The sequence below is a fragment of the Metarhizium acridum genome (assembly GCF_019434415.1).
Source record: "Metarhizium acridum strain ARSEF 324 chromosome Unknown scaffold_141, whole genome shotgun sequence".
Taxonomy (NCBI): Eukaryota; Fungi; Ascomycota; class Sordariomycetes; order Hypocreales; family Clavicipitaceae; genus Metarhizium; species Metarhizium acridum.
In genome coordinates this window covers 622,926-640,934 of record NW_027094020.1, presented here as the reverse complement: position 1 = coordinate 640,934, position 18,009 = coordinate 622,926, and the positions used below count along the sequence as shown (strand labels likewise).

Genomic DNA, 18,009 nt, shown 5'->3' with positions numbered 1-18,009 from the left:
CCTCCAGAGTCGCCTTCACCCTCACCCACACCCACCGTCTTGTCCGTACTTAGTAGTATGCTAGACCCATCGACACGCCGGGGCCGGGGGGTGGCAGCGAGACAAGGGTTGAAGGGCTGGGCTTGTGCAGGATGGTGGAGGAGGGTAGAGCCTAGTCGAGGGTGGGACGCTCTGCTGGGACGTCGGTAGGAAAAAAGAGTCGACATGATTGATGCCATTGCTTTATTAATTGATTGATTCATGGACTCGGTGTGCCCGTGGACTCACGCCCGAGCGGCCAGCCAGTGTATGTGTGTATTTAGAATTAAGAGGTTGGAGGAGAGAGAAACGTATAATGTGTAAGAATGATCTGGCTGCCTCCGGAGAGTCTAACCGAACGGGTAGGTCGAGGGGCACATGCATGTATGTAAATGCGTGGTAGACGGACCAGACACCACTACCTCAATAGGTACCTACCTAGGTACGTTGCCATACCGGAGACAGGAACTAGAACTAGTAAACAAGACGCTTCACCACCTACTAGTGGAGGAGGGTGTGCACCTTTGTAAAGTAGTGTAAAGGAGCTGCGCACCTGGGTGCACCTGCTGGCTAGCGTATAAAAAGTTATGTGCAACTAACAGCTCTGTACGTGCCAGCTGCGTGGCCAAGTCTGGCATTTGGCGGGCATCTGGCGGGCATCTGGCAGCACTGCGGACGTATAATACGACAAGTACTCCAGCACTTTACAAGTCTGGTACTTTTAAGCAAGGGGCCATCACGTACGCCCTCCACCGCCCAGGGACCAAGTACTCTGCGGTACTGTCACTTGTAGAGTCCACCTGGGTAGACCTGACACGCCTGCTGCATTGGCGCCGCTTTGGTGCAGCGACACAAAGAGACTTAGGACTTGACACCAGAACATGGCCACCGGCTCTGGAGTACTTAGTCCGGGTCTTTCAACTCTCGGCTTTAGCCTTTACACCTGCAACACGCCGCACATCAACTTCAACCACCACCATCATTCTTTTTTCCTCCTCGCTCGACTACTTCCGTACATCCCTCCGACCTCTCGTCCCTCTCTCCCTGCCGATCGTTTCCTCCCTCCTCTTCCCGGCTCCCTCTCGGGCTTCTCGTTGTTGCGGGTGTAGGCAAAGAAATTCTGCCCATTCGCTTGCGCATCACCAACTGCCGCCAATTGACTTGGGCAGGGCAATGGTTTGCTCCAGGTGATTTGCCAACACTTCAATTCTCTCTGTATGTGACCGCACCAACCCCGCTAGTTGTTTCATTTTGTGGTCAAACGACTTGCTGGTGACATTTGCCCGACTGCGTCCTCCCGGGGAGCTGGTGCAGGAATAGTATCGAGTGCCCGCATTACAAGAAGAGACACTTTACCGCCTCTTGCTGTCAGCTGCACCAGGACCAACAAGTGTTGGCATCCTGCCAGTCTCCAAATTCCTACATCTCTTCTCCCCTTTCGGGGGGGACCAATTCATCCTTGTCCCCAGGCAGCATCTCTTTTCTCTGTCATCTTTTTTCTTTAGAAACAAAATACACCCAGACCATGAATTGCCACTGTTGCCACTCTACCACTCTTTGCTAACGATTTGACGTCCATGCTCTAGTCCGCCATGGGAGCCGCCGGCGAGAATCAGCCTCCTGATCCGAGAGACCTAGAAACTGCCCTCGACGACGGCAATCTGACCGACGATATCCTTCGTTGTACCCAATTCCTATATTCGTTGGTGCTTCTTATTGCCTTTATAACAGGTGCCGCCTGGTACAGCGTATATAATTCGAAGAAGGACGAAGACCTCGTCCAACCCACTGTCAAGGGACCTGGTGGGAAGCCTCTGCCTAGTACGAAGCGTAAGAAGCGAGACGATGGCGAGCGCAAGTTGGGCCCGCGTTTTGGACCAGCGGCCAAGAACGTCTTCCGCTACTTGTCGGCTATAGTGTTCTTGAGCTATATCAGCACTGGCGTGTCCATGTTTATTCACGCCTTCTGGCATGAGAACCCTTATAAATGGTCCAAAGAAGGCTTGCCTTGGGCAGGCGAGTGGAGTGTGGTATGTTTCAATTCCTTAGAAAATAGGCGTTTCGTCGGCCGCGCAATATTTCTGATCCCCCTAGTCGATTCTTTTTCTGAGTTGTCCCGTATGGGAATCCCCTTGCTAATTTTTGTGCAAATTGCAGGTTCACGTTACTGGCTCTACGTTTTTCTACCTATATATCCTCTTTTCTCTTTTTGACTGGAGGAAGGGCCCCAATATTGTTCACCTTGCCATCTGGGTCTTGGGATTGTGTGGCGAGCTAGTGCTCTTCGTAACTACTTTCATTGCGGCAGCCGATTGCCACTTTGTTCGCTCTGGTCGAACAACAAGCTCTGAAGACAAGGAGAGTTGCATAGATTCCTGGACCAAGGTGGACTTGGCTCTGTATTTTGTCCGCGTCTTACACATCGTGGCTCTTATTGGTCTCTTTTGCGTAGCCTGGATCATGAAGGCCCGCCGTGACGACCATGAGCTTGAAGCAGCTTCTTGTTCAGAGTCTACACCACTGCTTAATGGACGGGCTAATGGCTCGTACGAGACGGCGAACGGGAGTGGCCAGACGTACGGCCCGCAGGAACGACGATCTCGCAGACGGACATTGTCAAGTGCAACACGAGCTGGAAGCTACGGCACGTCCCGCAGAGAAGAACAAGCTGCGTTCTATCGCCCGGAGAAACTCCCTCGGCGAACATGGGTGGAGTACGTTCGTGGATACTCATTATTCTTTCCGTATTTGTGGCCAAAGGATTCGACGCGGTTGCAGTTTCAAGTGCTGTTTTGTTTCATCCTGGTGATTCTCCAGAGATGTGTTAATGCGACAGTTCCCTGGCAGATTGGACGTGTTGTCGATAGCCTTGGCGACGCAGTCCGACTCGTGCAACGTGGCGAACCTCTGACGGCAGAAAATTTCCCTCTCCAAGACTTCGTCCTACTGGGATGTCTGTGGATTTTCCAGGGCCAAACGGGCTTACTCGGATCTCTAAGATCACTTCTCTGGATTCCGGTGTCGCAATATTCCTACCGAGGGCTAACGACAGCGGCCTTTAACCATGTCCACTGTCTTAGTCTTGACTTTCACCTATCCAAGCGCACCGGCGAGGTCCTATCCGCGCTGAACAAGGGCTCGGCGATTAACCAGTTTCTCGAACAAGTGACATTCCAGGTCCTTCCGATGCTTTTCGACCTGTTTCTCTCCATTGTCATCTTTTACTACGTATTTGGGCCATTCTACGCCGAGATCAATCTTGTCAATACTTGCTGGTATCTGTACATGACCATCAAGATGGCGGCAACACGTGCTGATCATAGACGTGAGATGACGAATGCGGACCGTGAAGAGGAGGCTGTCAAGAATGACTCTATTTCGAGTTACGAAACTGTGAAATATTTCAACGCGGAGGAGTTCGAATCCAGGCGATACCAGGACAAGGTCGCTACATTTCAGGCAGCCGAAATCAAGGTCCAGATGGGTATGGTTCTGATGAATATCTGCCAGACCCTGGTTTTCAACTTGGGTAGGATCGTCGCGTCTTTGGTCTGTGGCTGGCAAGTTGTCGTGGGCGTTCGGACTACAGGAGAATGGTTTACCGTGGTGGCTTTTCTTACTCAGCTTCAAGGCCCTCTAAACTTTTTTGGTACCTTTTACAGAACTGTACAGCAGGCCATGATCTCGGGTGAACGACTTTTGGAGCTGTTCAAGATTCAACCCACAGTTGTTGACGCACCACATGCCGTGCCTCTCGGAAAGTTTCGCGGTCATGTTCGCTGGAAAAACGTCAGCTTCGCCTATGATAGACGCAAACCAGCCTTGCGCAATATTAGCTTCGAGTGTGCGCCGGGAACTACAACAGCATTTGTTGGCGAATCAGGTGGTGGCAAGTCGACACTGTTCCGGCACATGTTTCGATACTATGATTGTGATGAAGGAAGCATAGAATTCGATGGCAAAGATGTCAAAGATCTAACAATTGAGTCTGTGCGTCGACAGATTGGTGTCGTGCCTCAAGATACAACCTTATTCAACGAGTCCCTGATGTACAATCTCCAGTACGCGAATCCATCGGCCACTGAGGAAGAGGTTTATGCAGCGTGCCGTGCTGCTAGTATCCATGATCGAATCATGAGTTTTCCGGACAAATATAATACTCAGGTTGGAGAGCGGGGGCTCAGACTGAGTGGCGGCGAAAAGCAAAGGGTAGCCATCGCCCGAACGATCCTTAAGGACCCGAAAATTATCATGTTGGACGAAGCAACTTCGGCGCTGGACACCCATACCGAGCAAGAGATTCAGGATAATGTGTGGAATATTGGGGAGGGTCGAACCCTCCTTATCATTGCGTAAGTTGACATAGCCCTTCAAAGAAGGATTCGGTATTTGAAAACTGCAATTTGCTGATATTTTGAACAGACACCGGCTATCTACTATTACTCACGCCGACCAGATTATCGTGCTGCACGCTGGTGAGATCGTTGAGAGAGGAACTCATGACGAACTACTGGACGCCAACGGACGGTATGCCTCGATGTGGGAGAAGCAGATTCGGGCTGAACGGGCCTTGGATGCTGCCCGAGAGGCACACCTGAAAGCGGCACGGGCCGTGCGACGGGCAAACATGGGCTCAAAGACGCCAGAGGAGGCTACCATAGAAGATTATCACAGCATTGGCTCTTCTGGGACGCTCTCTGGCCATGCCACGAGTCGTGGTAACATGGGAGAAGAAACTACCTCGGCCTCGTCATCTTCGTCGTCCGATGCCGAGTCGACTCATTCTCATGATCACGAAGATGACCAACATGAAGGACGAGTAAACATCTAGGCTTGGCTAGACTACAGGCTCCTGTAGACTGAAGTCTCATCAACTCATTTTGTTGTGCGAGAAGGTCAAGTACAGAAAGCAATCCTGTGAGCGTTGGTTTCACGATTTAATATTTTTTTTTTCCTTGTTTTTCTTTTTCTGCAATGCAAGGCTTTGGCTACGGCCCAGTCTCGGAACTTATTGCAAAGTGCTTGAAACGATCAATGCATTCGTGCGACGCAATTTTTCTTTCTTTAATATTTCCTGATTATTTCGCCTACATTACGATCGACACCTCATCAAGACTGCATTGGACCGGCGTTTGGAGCAGTGTCTGCTTGTTGTCATAGCTATTTTTTTTTCTGGACTTGGAGCATGCGCGCTTCAGTTTCTAACCAGCCTGATGCCTTCACTAGTACCTAGCTACGGCTACTGGTAGAAGCCCGGCAAAAATTCTGTTTTCCTTTATCGGCTTTTGCGACTCATCGGACGTCACTCGTGAGGTGACTATCTCAGTACCAGACCGGGAACGCTACGTACGGCACCTCTGAGACATTCTCGCCTGCTATAGCGGCGGTTTGGTGATGGATCATAGCAGGGGGTATTTGTCTTTAGCAAGTTTTCTTCTTGGTCATTGGACCTGACAGGATGTGCATTCTTCTTTACGAAAATCGAAGAATTGTCCTCTTTTTTTTCTTTTTGCATGCGAAGAGGCACGAAGCGCAATGCGTATAACCTCAAGGGACTTAGAATCAGACAGCAGGGGTGGGTTGAAATAAGAATATGGGACATTAAAGATGGCCTATTGTTTTCGAAGACATTGTCTTTGCAGTTTTTCCTTTCTCTTTTCTTTCTCTCTCCGGGCACGGATGGGAAAATAAAATAATACGCACACGCACAGGCACGGTTCACGACAGGAAACAGGGGCCTAGCGGTACTAGGAAGAAATATGGGGGAGGGGGGGACATTTGTCACAAGCGGAGTTTAGCGGACTTGATGGTTTTAATTTTCTTGTTTTTGCTTTGGACAGGTATCGCTAGCTCGTACGAAGTAGAGGCTAGGTCAGGAATGAACAGACTTGACGTGGTGACGTTGGGTGTCGAAATGTGATGAGAACGTACACTGTTGCTCGTCAACACATGGCCCATGAAGGAAACCTCGAGTGACGACGCCCCCCCCTGCCTTGAAAAATTACAAATATACATACATGCATTATATTAAACAGAAAAAGCGGCCACACTATCGTACACGCGCACATTACGCCGCCTGCCAAAGAAGAAGTAAAAAGACACGCTCCGGTCCGTATAATGCGTCAATTCCGTCAGTGCATGCCATGCATCCGTCCCCTCGTCGTTCGTTACCCTTTGTAAGCGAGTGTGATTGCCTTCCCCAACGCCGTCTCATGCTTTGCGACACGCACAGAGAGTAGTATAATGGTAATGGTGAGAATAAAACAAATTAGTATAAAATAAAGGGGGAGGTGTCCCCTATAGGTCGGCAGACTTTTTTTAAGAGGTGGAAAAGGCCGGAAGAAGACAAGATGAAGAGAGTTGAAAAAAAAGGGAGGAGGTAGATGGAAAAGTAGCAGCGGCTGTTAATGCGAGTTGCCGTTGACAGCCTTTCCATTGATTTCCAAGGTGGGAACGGGCTTGGCGGGCTCATCGTCGTCGGCGTCGGCGTCGTCGTCGTCGTCGGAGCGGTCGTCGTCGGCGGTGCTGTCCCTGACGAAGCGGTAGGCGATGCGGACAATGTAGAAGAGCCAGAAGAGGTTGAGGGCCTGCAGGGAGGCGAGCAGGGCGGCGGTGATGTACTGGGAGATCCAGCACTTGTACTGCTCGGCGGCCCAGTCGAGCTCAAAGGGGCCGACGGTGCGGAACTGGGTGAAGAGGGACCACAGGATGCGCAGGTTGACGACGTGGCGGAGGTAGACCCAGACGCAGACAAAGACGAAGAAGTAGGGGCCGACGAGCGGGTGGTCGAGGTAGTTGAGGACCTTGGAGGTGGCGAGGAAGAAGTCGCTGATGTCGTGGGTGGTGTAGACGGCGATGCCCATGTAGGTGAAGTGGAAGCGGTAGCTGAGGGCGATGAGGGCGAGGCTGACGACGTGGTGGCCGACGAGCTCCTTGAAGTCCTTGCGCGGCTTCTCCATGCCCAGGACGAGGACGATGGCCTGCTGGGCCCAGTAGGCGGCCTGGAAGAGGTAGTAGAACTTGACGGGGGCCTCGTGGGAGCGGTGCGGGAAGCCCTCGTACATGCCGCGCGTGTTGAAGTACCACACGGGGGTGCGCGACATGACGAGCACGCCGGCCGGGCCCAGCAAGAGGAAGTAGACGGCCGTGTAGGCCTGCTCCATGAAGCGCGCCTGCTTGCTGCGCCTGAGGCCGGCGGCGCGCGCCCACGGCCGCAGCACCTCCTGCATGACGAACTCGCGCGTGAAGGAGAGCACGACGGTGTAGAAGGCCACAAAGGCCACGTCCCGGGGGCCCTTGCCGTAGAGGGCCGGCCGCGAGGGGTCGTCCTGCGGCAGCCGGTACGAGAGGAAGATGAAGCGGTGCAGAGGGTTGGCGTCGCCCGGCCGGACGGCGTAGCCGGAGAGGAAGAGGCAGAGCGTGGCCAGGGGCAGCACCCAAGTGTGCTTGACGCACGTCTGCCGCACGCGCGAGAGCAGCCCGCGCGCACGGCGGCGTCTGGAGAGACGCTTGCTGCTGCTGCCGCTGCTGCCGTTGGGAGATGCCGACGACGACGACGACGACGAGGCTGCCGCTGCGCCATTTCTCGAGTCGCCGTGACCGTCGTGGTGGTGGTGGTGGTGGTGTTGGTCGAGGCTGGCCTTGCTCGACGCAAATGCCGGGGCGCCAGTGTCGCCAGCGCGAATCTCGCTGCCGAGACCGCTGGATTTCCGACGCCGTCTCGCGCCCTCGACCTCGAGGCTGTGCAGCTGCTCCGCGGGGCTGTTGAGCAGTGGAAAGGGCTCCGACATGATTGCTGTGCGTTTGTGTTGCGGCCTTTCTTTTCGATGTTGGAGAGTTGGCGAGAGGCGGGGGACGGGAAGAAGAGCAACCAGACAAAAGGGTTGAAGTCGGTGGGGGAACTTTTTGAGAGAGGGGGGGTTGGACAGGAGGGAGATTAGATTGCCGTCGCCGCGGCTGAATGGAGTACAGGCCTTTTTTTTTTTTTTTTTTTTTTCTCCCGGTCTAGATGTCCCTTTAATTTTTTTTCCCCCTGTGCCAAGTAGTACCTCATCTGCAACGCTTGGACTATTCCGCATGGGCTGAATGCAGTCGTCTTTAATGGCTTGGCCATGTTATACATCTATCCCCTTTCCTAGCGGCGCAGCCCTAGCAGTCCTCGTAGGTAGAAATACATGGCACAATTGTATTTGTTGCGGCTGATACCATGCGCGCTTTGCCGTCTTCATCGCGCAATGCAGGTAATAGGCCTTTTTGGCATTTTGTCCCGTCGACGTGTAAGTCGAGCCGACGACGACGACGTCATCACTCACTCTCTCTACGCCATAACTCTACGCAATCCCTCTTTACAATGTAATTCCGCAAATCCCGATTCTCCAAGCAACATGTTTCAAAACAATCCGCATACCACACCGCGTACGCTCCCAAGAGTGAGAAAAACCCCGGCAATCACGGAGGCCACCGAGTCGCGTGGACACTCTGACATGCCGTCCGACGAAATTGATGCATTTCCACATCCCGTACTCCGTAATTTGCCAATTCAAGCCACCTGGCCAATCATACAGAGCGCCAAGACCCAAATCAAGGGTGCCGACCAGGGGCGGGGTTTGCTGCAGGGACAAGCGTATTACATAACTACCTAGGTACGTGGCTCGTCCACTTGGTCGCTGATGGGTAACAGAAAAGCAAAAGCCTCACTATCCCGCCGCAAATATCAAGACGCCACATGTGCCGTAAATTTCAACTTTGTTGAATTGCATGCTGCACATCTATGTACATGGTCCTGTGCAAGTATCAAATATAATACGCCAACCAACCGATGCTCTAGCCGGCTAATTCTCCCTCTCCGCATGCCAATCGCACACACACTACTCCTGAACGCCTGCTCCATTTCATAATCGTAGCCGCTGATATCGTGGAAATGCTGCAAACCTCCACCCGCCTGAACAAGACGCGAAATGCCATGTACATGTCTGAAACTCAGACCCGCCGTGTATGTAACAAGCCCTCGCACATAACCCATCATCGCCCTTCCTGTAAATAACAAGTATGCCACAAAGGGCTCCAAACGCCGCGCTTAGAAAAACAAATAATTCTTCGACAAAAAAAGGGGACAAAAGAAAACCCAAGGCAGACCTTCTCCAACCGGCACAGCTATTTATTATCTGTGAGCTGATTCATCAGTGCCACCACCTCTTGGAGGCCCCGAGTCTTCCTCCGATTCATCCTCCCTGGCGTCTTCGTCGCTGCTCGATTCAAGAGACTCATCCGTGTAGGAATATTCGTCATCGTTCTCATACGTCACTAGACGCCGTCTGACTCCAGGCCAGAGAGGAGGGCTCACTGAGTCTATAGATGGACCGCCAGGCAGATCGCCACTCTGACCGTTGCCAACATGCCTTGCCCGACCTTGATTCCTTGGTTGTTCATCGTCTGAATCCGACGACGTGGACCGCCGGCTTATTCCTTCTTCCTCTAGTACCTGCTCGAGCGCTGTGCCATGCCGTGGAGGTGCCGGGATAAATGTCACCGGCAGACTGTCCGTGTCAGTCGTCGGTCGGAGCTTTTCGCGGATCTTGTCTGCTTGGTTTGCCGCAAACATCTCTAATCTTGATTTGATGTCCCACCGGCTTCCCATTGAGTCATGCCGGCTCACTTCTCGAGTGGACGCCTGCCGTTGCCGCGTTGGTGATCGGCGGCTGGATGCCTGTGTCAGTGCTCGCCATCGGTCTGTCCGACTCGGCATTGGCGAGTTTGCCTCTAAATCCAGTGTACTGTTTGTTGATGGCCGTGTTCCGTGGCCGCTTTGCTGTCTGGGCGATGAAGTCTCTACACGAGTCTGGCAAGTCTGTGGGGAACTGTTTTGTCTGGTTAATTCTGAAGTGGTTTGTTGATTCTGTTCTGGTGGTGAAGATTGAGGTAGCGGTTGTGAATTCGTATTCGCAGGAGAATGTGATTGCTGCTCAATATGTGAAGTGTGTAAATCTGGTGTCCGTGCTAAGAGGTCTGGCGTACGGCCTGTTGTCTCTGACGAAGGCTGATATCGGACAGCATACACCGTGCTCGCGGCGCTGGGGGTATCTGTTCTGCTGACCGGGGTCATGGCGGCAGCAGGCCGCGCAGGCCAATGAGGCCGGAAAATGTCCCCAATCGTTCGCTGTGTATTCTGCTCAGGAGCCTGGCCTGGTGCCGTAGTGCGGCGTTGTCGGCTAGTGATGGCCGATATAGTTGACCGCCCATTGGACTGCGTGCGACTACGGTTGTTTAGACTTCCAAAGCCGCCATTATATGCATTGCCGTTGACGTGGCTGCTTGCATGACCCCTTCCTCCACTTCCTCCGAGGCCCCCCAAGCTGTGATTCTTTCGGTGCTTTCGTTTTCCATCCCATGGATAATCCAGAGCGCTCACTTCGAGCATCTCTTCTCCTTCAAAGACCTCCCTGCCGAGGACACCTCCCTTCTTCTCTTCGCGCTCGAGTGCCTCTATTCGCTCAACCCATTCCCATACGATAACGCTTGCGGCCGCCGCCCCAACCCATCTCACGTAGTCGCCCCAACGTGCAAACGTAGGGTTAGATATATCAAGAATGAAGAAGACTATAGGTATGAGAATAGCGGTTAATGATATAATTGCCAAAAGGCACATGTTCTTCATCAAGGGGTGGTAGAAGGCATATCGCTTCTTCATTAGTGCATAATATATGACCCAAGCCGCATATAAAACTCCCAGGAGTAGCTGAAACATGTAATTCAACGCCGGGATAGGATGTGTGAAGCCCCCGGCCATTGGATTATAGTTCTGGTTGACGTCGCCATGCTTGAAACTGTTGATAGCGGAAAAGATGAGATCGAGAGTAATTAGAGCAAATGCCACCCATTTGATGATGACCTTTTCTCTGTGGCGTGGGAATAGTCGGATCAACGTTTGGGCCTGAGCCAGCCAGAGAAAAAAGTTGGACACGAGCCGAATGACCCTGAGCTCCACACTTCCCATAACCTCTGTCTGCAGGACAGAGGCATTTTGCGCGCCGTATTTGTATTGTTCGGCTAGAAAATGAAATGTGTCGCAAGTCGCGATAGTTAGAGAGACTGCCACTGTAAGGGCCGCAACTTTCTGAAGCCATGGCCGACCACCAATATTGTCACCACCCGATGAGCTGTGAGTGAAGCCAGAACGGCGGCCGAGATACACAACACCACCATCCAAGAAAGACCTGGGAGTAATGAAGAGCATGATGAGAAGCATATACGAGGTGACAGTTGTGGCCGCCAGGGCATAGCACATGGGTACTGTGGTCGCATAGAAAGGCTCGCGCAGGTTCGATACAGAAGGCGAGTTTGCCTGGTCGTGTGAGTTCAGACTCGCATCCCCCCAGTAGGTCGAAGTCGCAGCAGGATCCGGCGCTGTGGTGGTTGCGGAAAGAATCGCCGATGAAGTCGTCGCTAGGGTCGTTGAGACGAGCGACGTGACTAGAGACACGGTCCTGGTCCCGGACGGGACGATGCTCGCCGTCGTCGACATGACTGGCCTTGCCTCTGCCCGACTGACGCAGGAACCGGATCAGGTTCGCGGCGGCGCAGCCGTAGTCAAGGTGCCGGCAAGGTGCAGACGAAGGAAGATGGTGTTTCTAGCGAGGCCGCGCCATCGATGGAGGAGCGAGACGTTGGTGAATGAATTGCGGATGCACGTAGGGGAAGGCGCAGGAGACGTCACGATTGGCGCGAGTCGTACTCGCACTAGGTCGCGCAGATAGACACTGCAGGCGTCAATAGGATGCTGGTACGGTCGGTAAGCGAATTGGTAACGTGCAAGGAGCATACGGTATGTCGCTGGATGCAGAGAATCGAAGGCTGATACGAGTGGTGGTGAAGCTTGCAGTTGAGTTTGGAGAGAATTGCGTGTCTGAATGGTCGAAGCCGACGGCCAAGTTCAGAAGCGGTTGGTGGCTCGGACCGTTCAACGTCAACTAGGAGCACCATGCCTGACCTGGTCCACGCAGAAAAATTACTGGCCGTTGTCCCCAATCAAAACGGCCGCAGCGGGGCAGAGAACCAGAGGTTGGAACTAGGTCCGCCGTACGGAGTACGGGGTGTCAATTTGGATTTCTTGGCTGTGGAGAGTCGCCGTTGCCATGCATTTGTGTTCACAGACGGGGAGAAGCTTGATTGACAAGGCCACCAATGACTATCGTGTCAAAGCCAAGTGCTGGAGGAGATGAGGTGGCCCAGGGCCGATGAATAGGTTCTCGTGATGTGCTCCAAGTTGTCTTCTCTCCCATCTTATCGTACCGACGCCGCGACACTAGTTCCCAAGAACCAAAGTCGTGATGGGCCGAATAATGGACTGATTCGTTGGGACCAATTCAAGACTCCGCACGGTGGAGGCGGTGCACACCCAAAGCTGAGAATATCGGCAACGGGTGTGATACGGCGCTGGGGTGTTGAGCCAGTGGCAAGCCGGGTGGTGACATGGAGTATTGCGAGTATGTACTGTCTGGTGAGTCTGGTGACAACGTTTGAGGGCCAATTTGTTCGAACACGGCAGGAGTCCGGCTCCATCTCAAGGCCTCGCGGAAGTGCTAGTTAAACCCTCTTCTTTGGTCCTCAACGCGGTTGGTCTTTCCCGCCTTTGCCATAATAGTACGGTGCGGAAAAGGCAAGTCCTTACCGTGGCGCCTGCCCTCTCCCTGGATGAATCGATCAATTAATTCTCTGCACCCGGTGCCGCCAGCATGAACCTCATTTCCCTTCTCCTTGACAACCACTTCTGTCATGTGCCCAAACCTCTCCGCGGACATCAGACGCAATATGATACAAGAGGGCAGGGGCGTTGGGGCCGGCAAACCGTTGCGAAACCTACGTGCAACGTGCAGTCTCCAACTCAATGCTTTGTATTAAGACGCATGCCGATGCCTCTAGTGGCCACCGTTTCTGGCGTTTATTGTGCTGACCTCATTATGACTTTACAGTTCAAGATGAATCCCTTTGAATGTGATAAGGTGCCAGCCAGGTATCGGTCTCCACTTTTCTGCGATACCTGGCGGGTACCTTTTTGGCAATAAGGTCAGCCACTCAGCTGCGATATGTGCGATGTAGCTCTTTGTAACTCACGGGATTGCTGGTACTTCTATCATCATATTATTTCTTAGTGGGGCTAAGTACCTCTTAATGCACGGTTTCTGATTGGCTAAAACCCGGATTCGATACCTGACTGGCACCTTAACACATTCAAAGGGATACCAAACGTCACCGAATTGAGGCGGTTGGGCGGCAGTCGCTGGGTAATGGAAGCGCACTAGAACATCCCGGCCTTGCTTGACCCATGGCGCTGATGCCTCCCCTCACGCCCAAAGCGCCGCAGGAGCAACTCGTCGCCACACTTTAATCTGGTCGCACCACTTGCGCCACTTGCGGGAGACAAAACGAGGGTGGTGGTTGAGCTGTAAAGATACTCCCGAGTCTCCGCCACACTGTCAGATATTGGCCATTATGTACTCCGTAGAGTTGATAAAGTGATAGGCGTCAACACATTTCAACCTGATGATTCGGATCATCTTTGCCAGCTCGTTCTCGTCTCATGTCCGTAAACACCTGCTTTTCTTGGCACTGGGAAAACACTGACTCACCGAGATTAAACTTTACACAGCAATTCAAGCAGCTGAACCTGTCAACTTGTCCCTTCTGCCCTGGACCTGGACCGCACATGCCATTGTCTCTTGGCAAAGCTTGACCTGTACCACGCATGCCTTGGGCCATCGCGTGTCTCCTGCCTGGGGAGGGAAAAAAAGGAGGGGGTGAGGGGGGAGGGGGTGCCACTGCGTGCCAAGATGGGCCAGGTTTATACACATGTTACGTTGTCACGTCAGGGAATAATGCATTGCGAATGAAGCGGCTCAAGGGACCGTCGTACGCTGGGAATATCAAGGTTTGTGGAACACGTGTCGCTATCCGTCAAGACATCGTGGTTGCACGTTACCCCCTGTCCATGTACCAGGAAACAGTCACGCCCAGCGCAGATACTCGGTACCTTAGTAATCATAGCAACCGAAGCTTTCCAGCCCAGGAGTCCAGGACAATGTGTGACATCTGTCGCACAGCAGTATGTCGGGGGCCTAACCAATAAACCACCGTGGCGTGGCCACGACCGTTTTCGTTATTATTTTCTTTCGTGTGACAGTTGGGAGCCCGGGAGGAAGCCTACCTTTCCTACAACTTCCACAGCGCCCCAAGCCTTCAATTGTGTGTGTCTCTACTTTTTACATTTCCGAGCTTCCAATGTATCCCTACAACGAGTCTTTGATGCCCTCAATAAAGGTGAAACTCAAGTTTCCAAGTCACTGGGACACTTGGTTCACCCACCTGCAAATCCACGCTCAGATTAATAAACTTTGGTTTGGGGCCTAATTGACCCTGATCGAGAGGAGAAGCCAACAGACGAGTTGTCTGCGCCCACGCCGCCAACCATCGAATTCGCCGTCCAGGAGCTCCCACGGTATCGAACAATGGTCCCAGATCTCAGGCTCTCAGAGCTACTTGCAATACAGTGGAGGGAATTCAAAGTCAAGCGGCAAGATTACGACCGCATCGAGTCCCGAGCACGCGCTCTGCAAATTTGGATCTGCTCTACGGTCGAGCCAAGCATACAGGTTGAACACTCTCCATCTCGAAGAAAAGCACAAGACCGGCTTCACCCCAAGGCAGCCGGTCAAGGAAATCAAAAGGCAGTTTGCCCTGGGCCAACCGAGCAAGCGGCAGCAGCCTCGCAGGACCCATGCTCGTAGGTAGTCCTCGGTGTAACAAACCGCCGGGAACTAGGGGTTAATATAGGGGCGTCTAACGCATAAAAATACAGTGACGCGGCCACGCCCGTTCCTTGGTGGTTTTTGTTGTAACAACATCTCATGCCCACAGCCCCGGCGAGATTTCATCCCTTGCCAAGAGCCTTGGAATAGTAACATGCATATAGCGCCATTGCAGGCGTATTATTGGCCCCCCTCACACGCCAAAATATTCAGTTACTACTTCAAGTATCCCATAGGGGTATTCATTGATACGTCTTGGATCGTAATACATCGTCGCCAGACGAGCTAAAGTAAATACAACGCCTAAAATGATGCAATTTTAAAGCTGTCCCCATTTTAAAAAAAAAAAACCATCGCTCAAGTCCGTTCCAGAGACATAAAGAATATTATAGTCCACCATTTCCCCCGCTAAAAGCCATGAATCATCTCGAAGGCACCAGACTTAATCCTCTTCATAGTCGACTTCCACGCCGCGATACCGCATCTCAAGCACCCACTTGCCATCAAAGTCGATGCCCTTGCGTACCTTGGTCCCTGCCTTTCTCCACACCGCGCTGCCCAGCCCCATGTCTGCAATAAACAGTCGCCACTCATCCTCGTGGGCGCCGCTGCTCAGGGGGCCAGGCTCCCCGTCCGGAGGGGGCGTGACGGCTTCCAGGAGGCCCTTCTTGGGTGCTCCTATAGCGACGACGTATCGCGGTTTGACGTATAGGTGGGCGCCGTCAATGATGGCGATTTTACCAGAGGTAGGATCGATGCCTGTTGGCACGTCGACGGACAGGACAAAGGCTTCGTTGCGGTTCGCCCACTCCATCAGTTCGTAGACGGTCGCTTGGTCGCCTATGCGGAGTTCCTCAAAGGACATGGTCAATCCGAGGAGCGCATCTATGATGAGAGATACAGAGACGGGGGTTGCCGAAGCAGAAGATTTGCCGAGATGTTCGAAAAAGTCATTCTTGTTGTGGACTTTACCCCCGAATGCACGGTATAGCTGTATCTGCCGCCGCAAGTCTTCCAAAAGGTCCTTTTCGCGCTCGAAGCCCACGAGGCAGACTAGGACGTCAAAATTCTTGTTGCGCAAGTGACGAGCCGCCGCCAGGGCCCGAATACCAGACTTGTTGTTGCCTGCGAGGACGACTATAGTCGAAGCGCCCAGCGATGAGGAGACGTCGGTTGTCGACGCGGCTAGAGCGAGGCCATATCGGACTTTGAGGGCAGGATCAGACAGTGCTGTGACTGCTACTTCTGCAATGCCACGGCCGGCGTTTTCCGCCATGAGGGCTTCTGAGAAGCCAATCTCGTTGGCGGCGATGTTTTCGAGATTGAGCATTTGCAGAGTGGAAATAGCTTCGAGGCGGCGCTGGGAGGGGATGAGATAGAGACCAGCCTGCTCGACCCGCTGCTGTAAACGGCCATCAGCTTCACGGTTGCCTGATTTAGGCGTCGGCCAACGGGTGGAGGATTGGGATAAACGTACAGAGGAGTTCACCCTGCTGAGCGGCTGGCTTGCAATGACGCCACTTGCCTTGCGGGATTGTGAACGCCTCGAGAGCCCTGATTTACTCTCAGCTCGTGGCTTGACAGGAGCTGCCGCAGCCGCCGCAGTAGCAGAAGAAGCGCCGCCGTTCTTCGCCTCTCGTCCACTCGGTCTCTCCGACTCCTTCACCCCCAGTTCTGCCTCGCTGTTCCAGAAATCAGCGTTTTGTCTACCCTTGGAAGACGGCATATCGAGGACCATTTCTGTATAGTGCAAGTTTTTGCCGCCTGCCGTGCCGGGTTTCGGTCGTCGATTGTGCGATACAAGACGATCAGCGTCGTCGATTTCGTCCTCCTTACGCATCTGGTCAAAGATGGTGCGCTTGTCAAACTTGGCCAAATTATTTTCGAAATCAAAATCGCCCATTTCCTCAGTCACGTCTTCAGAAGCCCAGCCGTTGTCAGCAAGCCCCTTGCGACCCTTGTCGTTTCTCTTTAAAGAGTTGAATGGTTGGAAGGATGATGTGCTTTGGAGGATTGGTGTTTGTCTCCAGCCCTTGCCATGGCCGCTCACATTAGATCCATCGGCATCTTGCTTGTCCTGATAAGTAGCATTGTTCATCTTGGCCTGCTTGGAGTTTTTTGAACGACCCTTCTTCTTCTGTGACGGAGTTTGAGATGCTGCCACTGCTGTCGAGGTCTGGTGGCCAGAGTTGCTGTTATGGCTGACCTTCAAGCCCTGGATTGAATCCAGTATATCCTGCTCAGGCCTCCTCCCTTGCAAATTGTTGGAGGTTAACGAAGAAAGAATACCCGGCCTCTCAACAGGGACTTCTCCCTTGTCAGATTGGTACTGCGGTCCGGGAGCAGAAGCCGACGGGGTATTCAAAGTCGGACGTCTCCCAACGCTCAAAATTGCCGGATCAACAAAGGATGGCGGTAATTGCTGATTCTGAGGGGCATGTTGCGAAACCGGGGGATTTCCAGCCTCCGAAGTAGGGGAAACATATTTGGTAGGCGAAGCCTGCTCGAAGGGTATTTCAGAAAGATCAGCAATGTTAGCGGCATCAATCTTCATTTGCACAGCTCTTTCGTGCGTGGACGCAATGTAGACTGCGAGATATCAGAGTCAGTTGCACTGCATCTAGCAAACCAGCACGTCTTTTAAGAAAAAAAAAAAAAGGGAACGAGGACTGCAATACGTACCATTGGTTAAGGTCAGGCTGCTTCCCGCCTCGACGTCACTAACAATGCCTGTGAGCCGATACCCCGATGGCTCGCGCAACACAACCCTCATGTGCAAACCAATAAACTGGCTCGCCATCTTCACAGACGGTCGCGTGGACACCTCAGAGGCAATGCTCGCCCATGAAAACCCGGGGTTCAACTCCCTTGTCCTCCTCTGCGTCGCTATAACAACTCCTCAGAGCGTCGGCGTCAGCAAACACCCAGCTTGTGACCACACCTCACACGCAACCGATCATAGGGAGGCTTTATCCGCTCGCCACGTAATACACGGCTCTCTTTGACTAGTTTCTCTAGTCCGCCGCTGAGAGGGGGCGGCAAATTCTCCGAAGCGCTCGACCACGTAGCTGTACAAATGTCTGCACGCTGAGGATTTGTTGACTGACTCGGCCGTGGTTCTGATGCGCACTAGACAAGCCGATCCTATCGTTGCTAAGGGACAAAATTCTGTTGTGTTTGGCGTTTTTGG

General features: G+C 52.9%; 4 protein-coding genes across 4 annotated transcripts; 1 reads left to right on the top strand and 3 right to left on the bottom strand.

The window, feature by feature from the left end:
* Positions 1–1,002: 1,002 nt before the first annotated feature.
* On the top strand, positions 1,003–8,190 carry hmt1_1 (ATP-binding cassette-type vacuolar membrane transporter Hmt1). The gene is made up of 4 exons (XM_007810702.2): positions 1,003–1,233; positions 1,605–2,048; positions 2,176–4,370; positions 4,441–8,190. Exons 2-4 carry the CDS (start codon positions 1,611–1,613, stop codon positions 4,847–4,849), a joined length of 3,042 nt encoding a protein of 1,013 aa, XP_007808893.2. The 5' UTR covers positions 1,003–1,233; positions 1,605–1,610; the 3' UTR covers positions 4,850–8,190.
* Positions 6,391–8,190, bottom strand: LAG1_1 (sphingosine N-acyltransferase lag1). Its single transcript, XM_007810701.2, has one exon. It carries the CDS (start codon positions 8,094–8,096, stop codon positions 6,423–6,425), a length of 1,674 nt encoding a protein of 557 aa, XP_007808892.2. The 5' UTR covers positions 8,097–8,190; the 3' UTR covers positions 6,391–6,422.
* Positions 8,191–8,734: 544 nt separating this feature from the next.
* Positions 8,735–11,907, bottom strand: RIM21_1 (pH-response regulator protein palH/rim21). The gene has a single exon (XM_007810700.2). The coding sequence runs from the start codon at positions 11,537–11,539 to the stop codon at positions 9,179–9,181; it is 2,361 nt and encodes a 786-aa protein (XP_007808891.2). The 5' UTR covers positions 11,540–11,907; the 3' UTR covers positions 8,735–9,178.
* A 2,148-nt stretch (positions 11,908–14,055) lies between these two features.
* Positions 14,056–17,922, bottom strand: EDC3_1 (enhancer of mRNA decapping). Its single transcript, XM_066119430.1, has 3 exons — positions 17,502–17,922; positions 16,297–17,408; positions 14,056–16,221 (listed from the first exon to the last, which is right to left on the bottom strand). The coding sequence occupies exons 1-3, from the start codon at positions 17,617–17,619 to the stop codon at positions 15,262–15,264; spliced, it is 2,190 nt and encodes a 729-aa protein (XP_065975225.1). The 5' UTR covers positions 17,620–17,922; the 3' UTR covers positions 14,056–15,261.
* Positions 17,923–18,009: the final 87 nt, after the last annotated feature.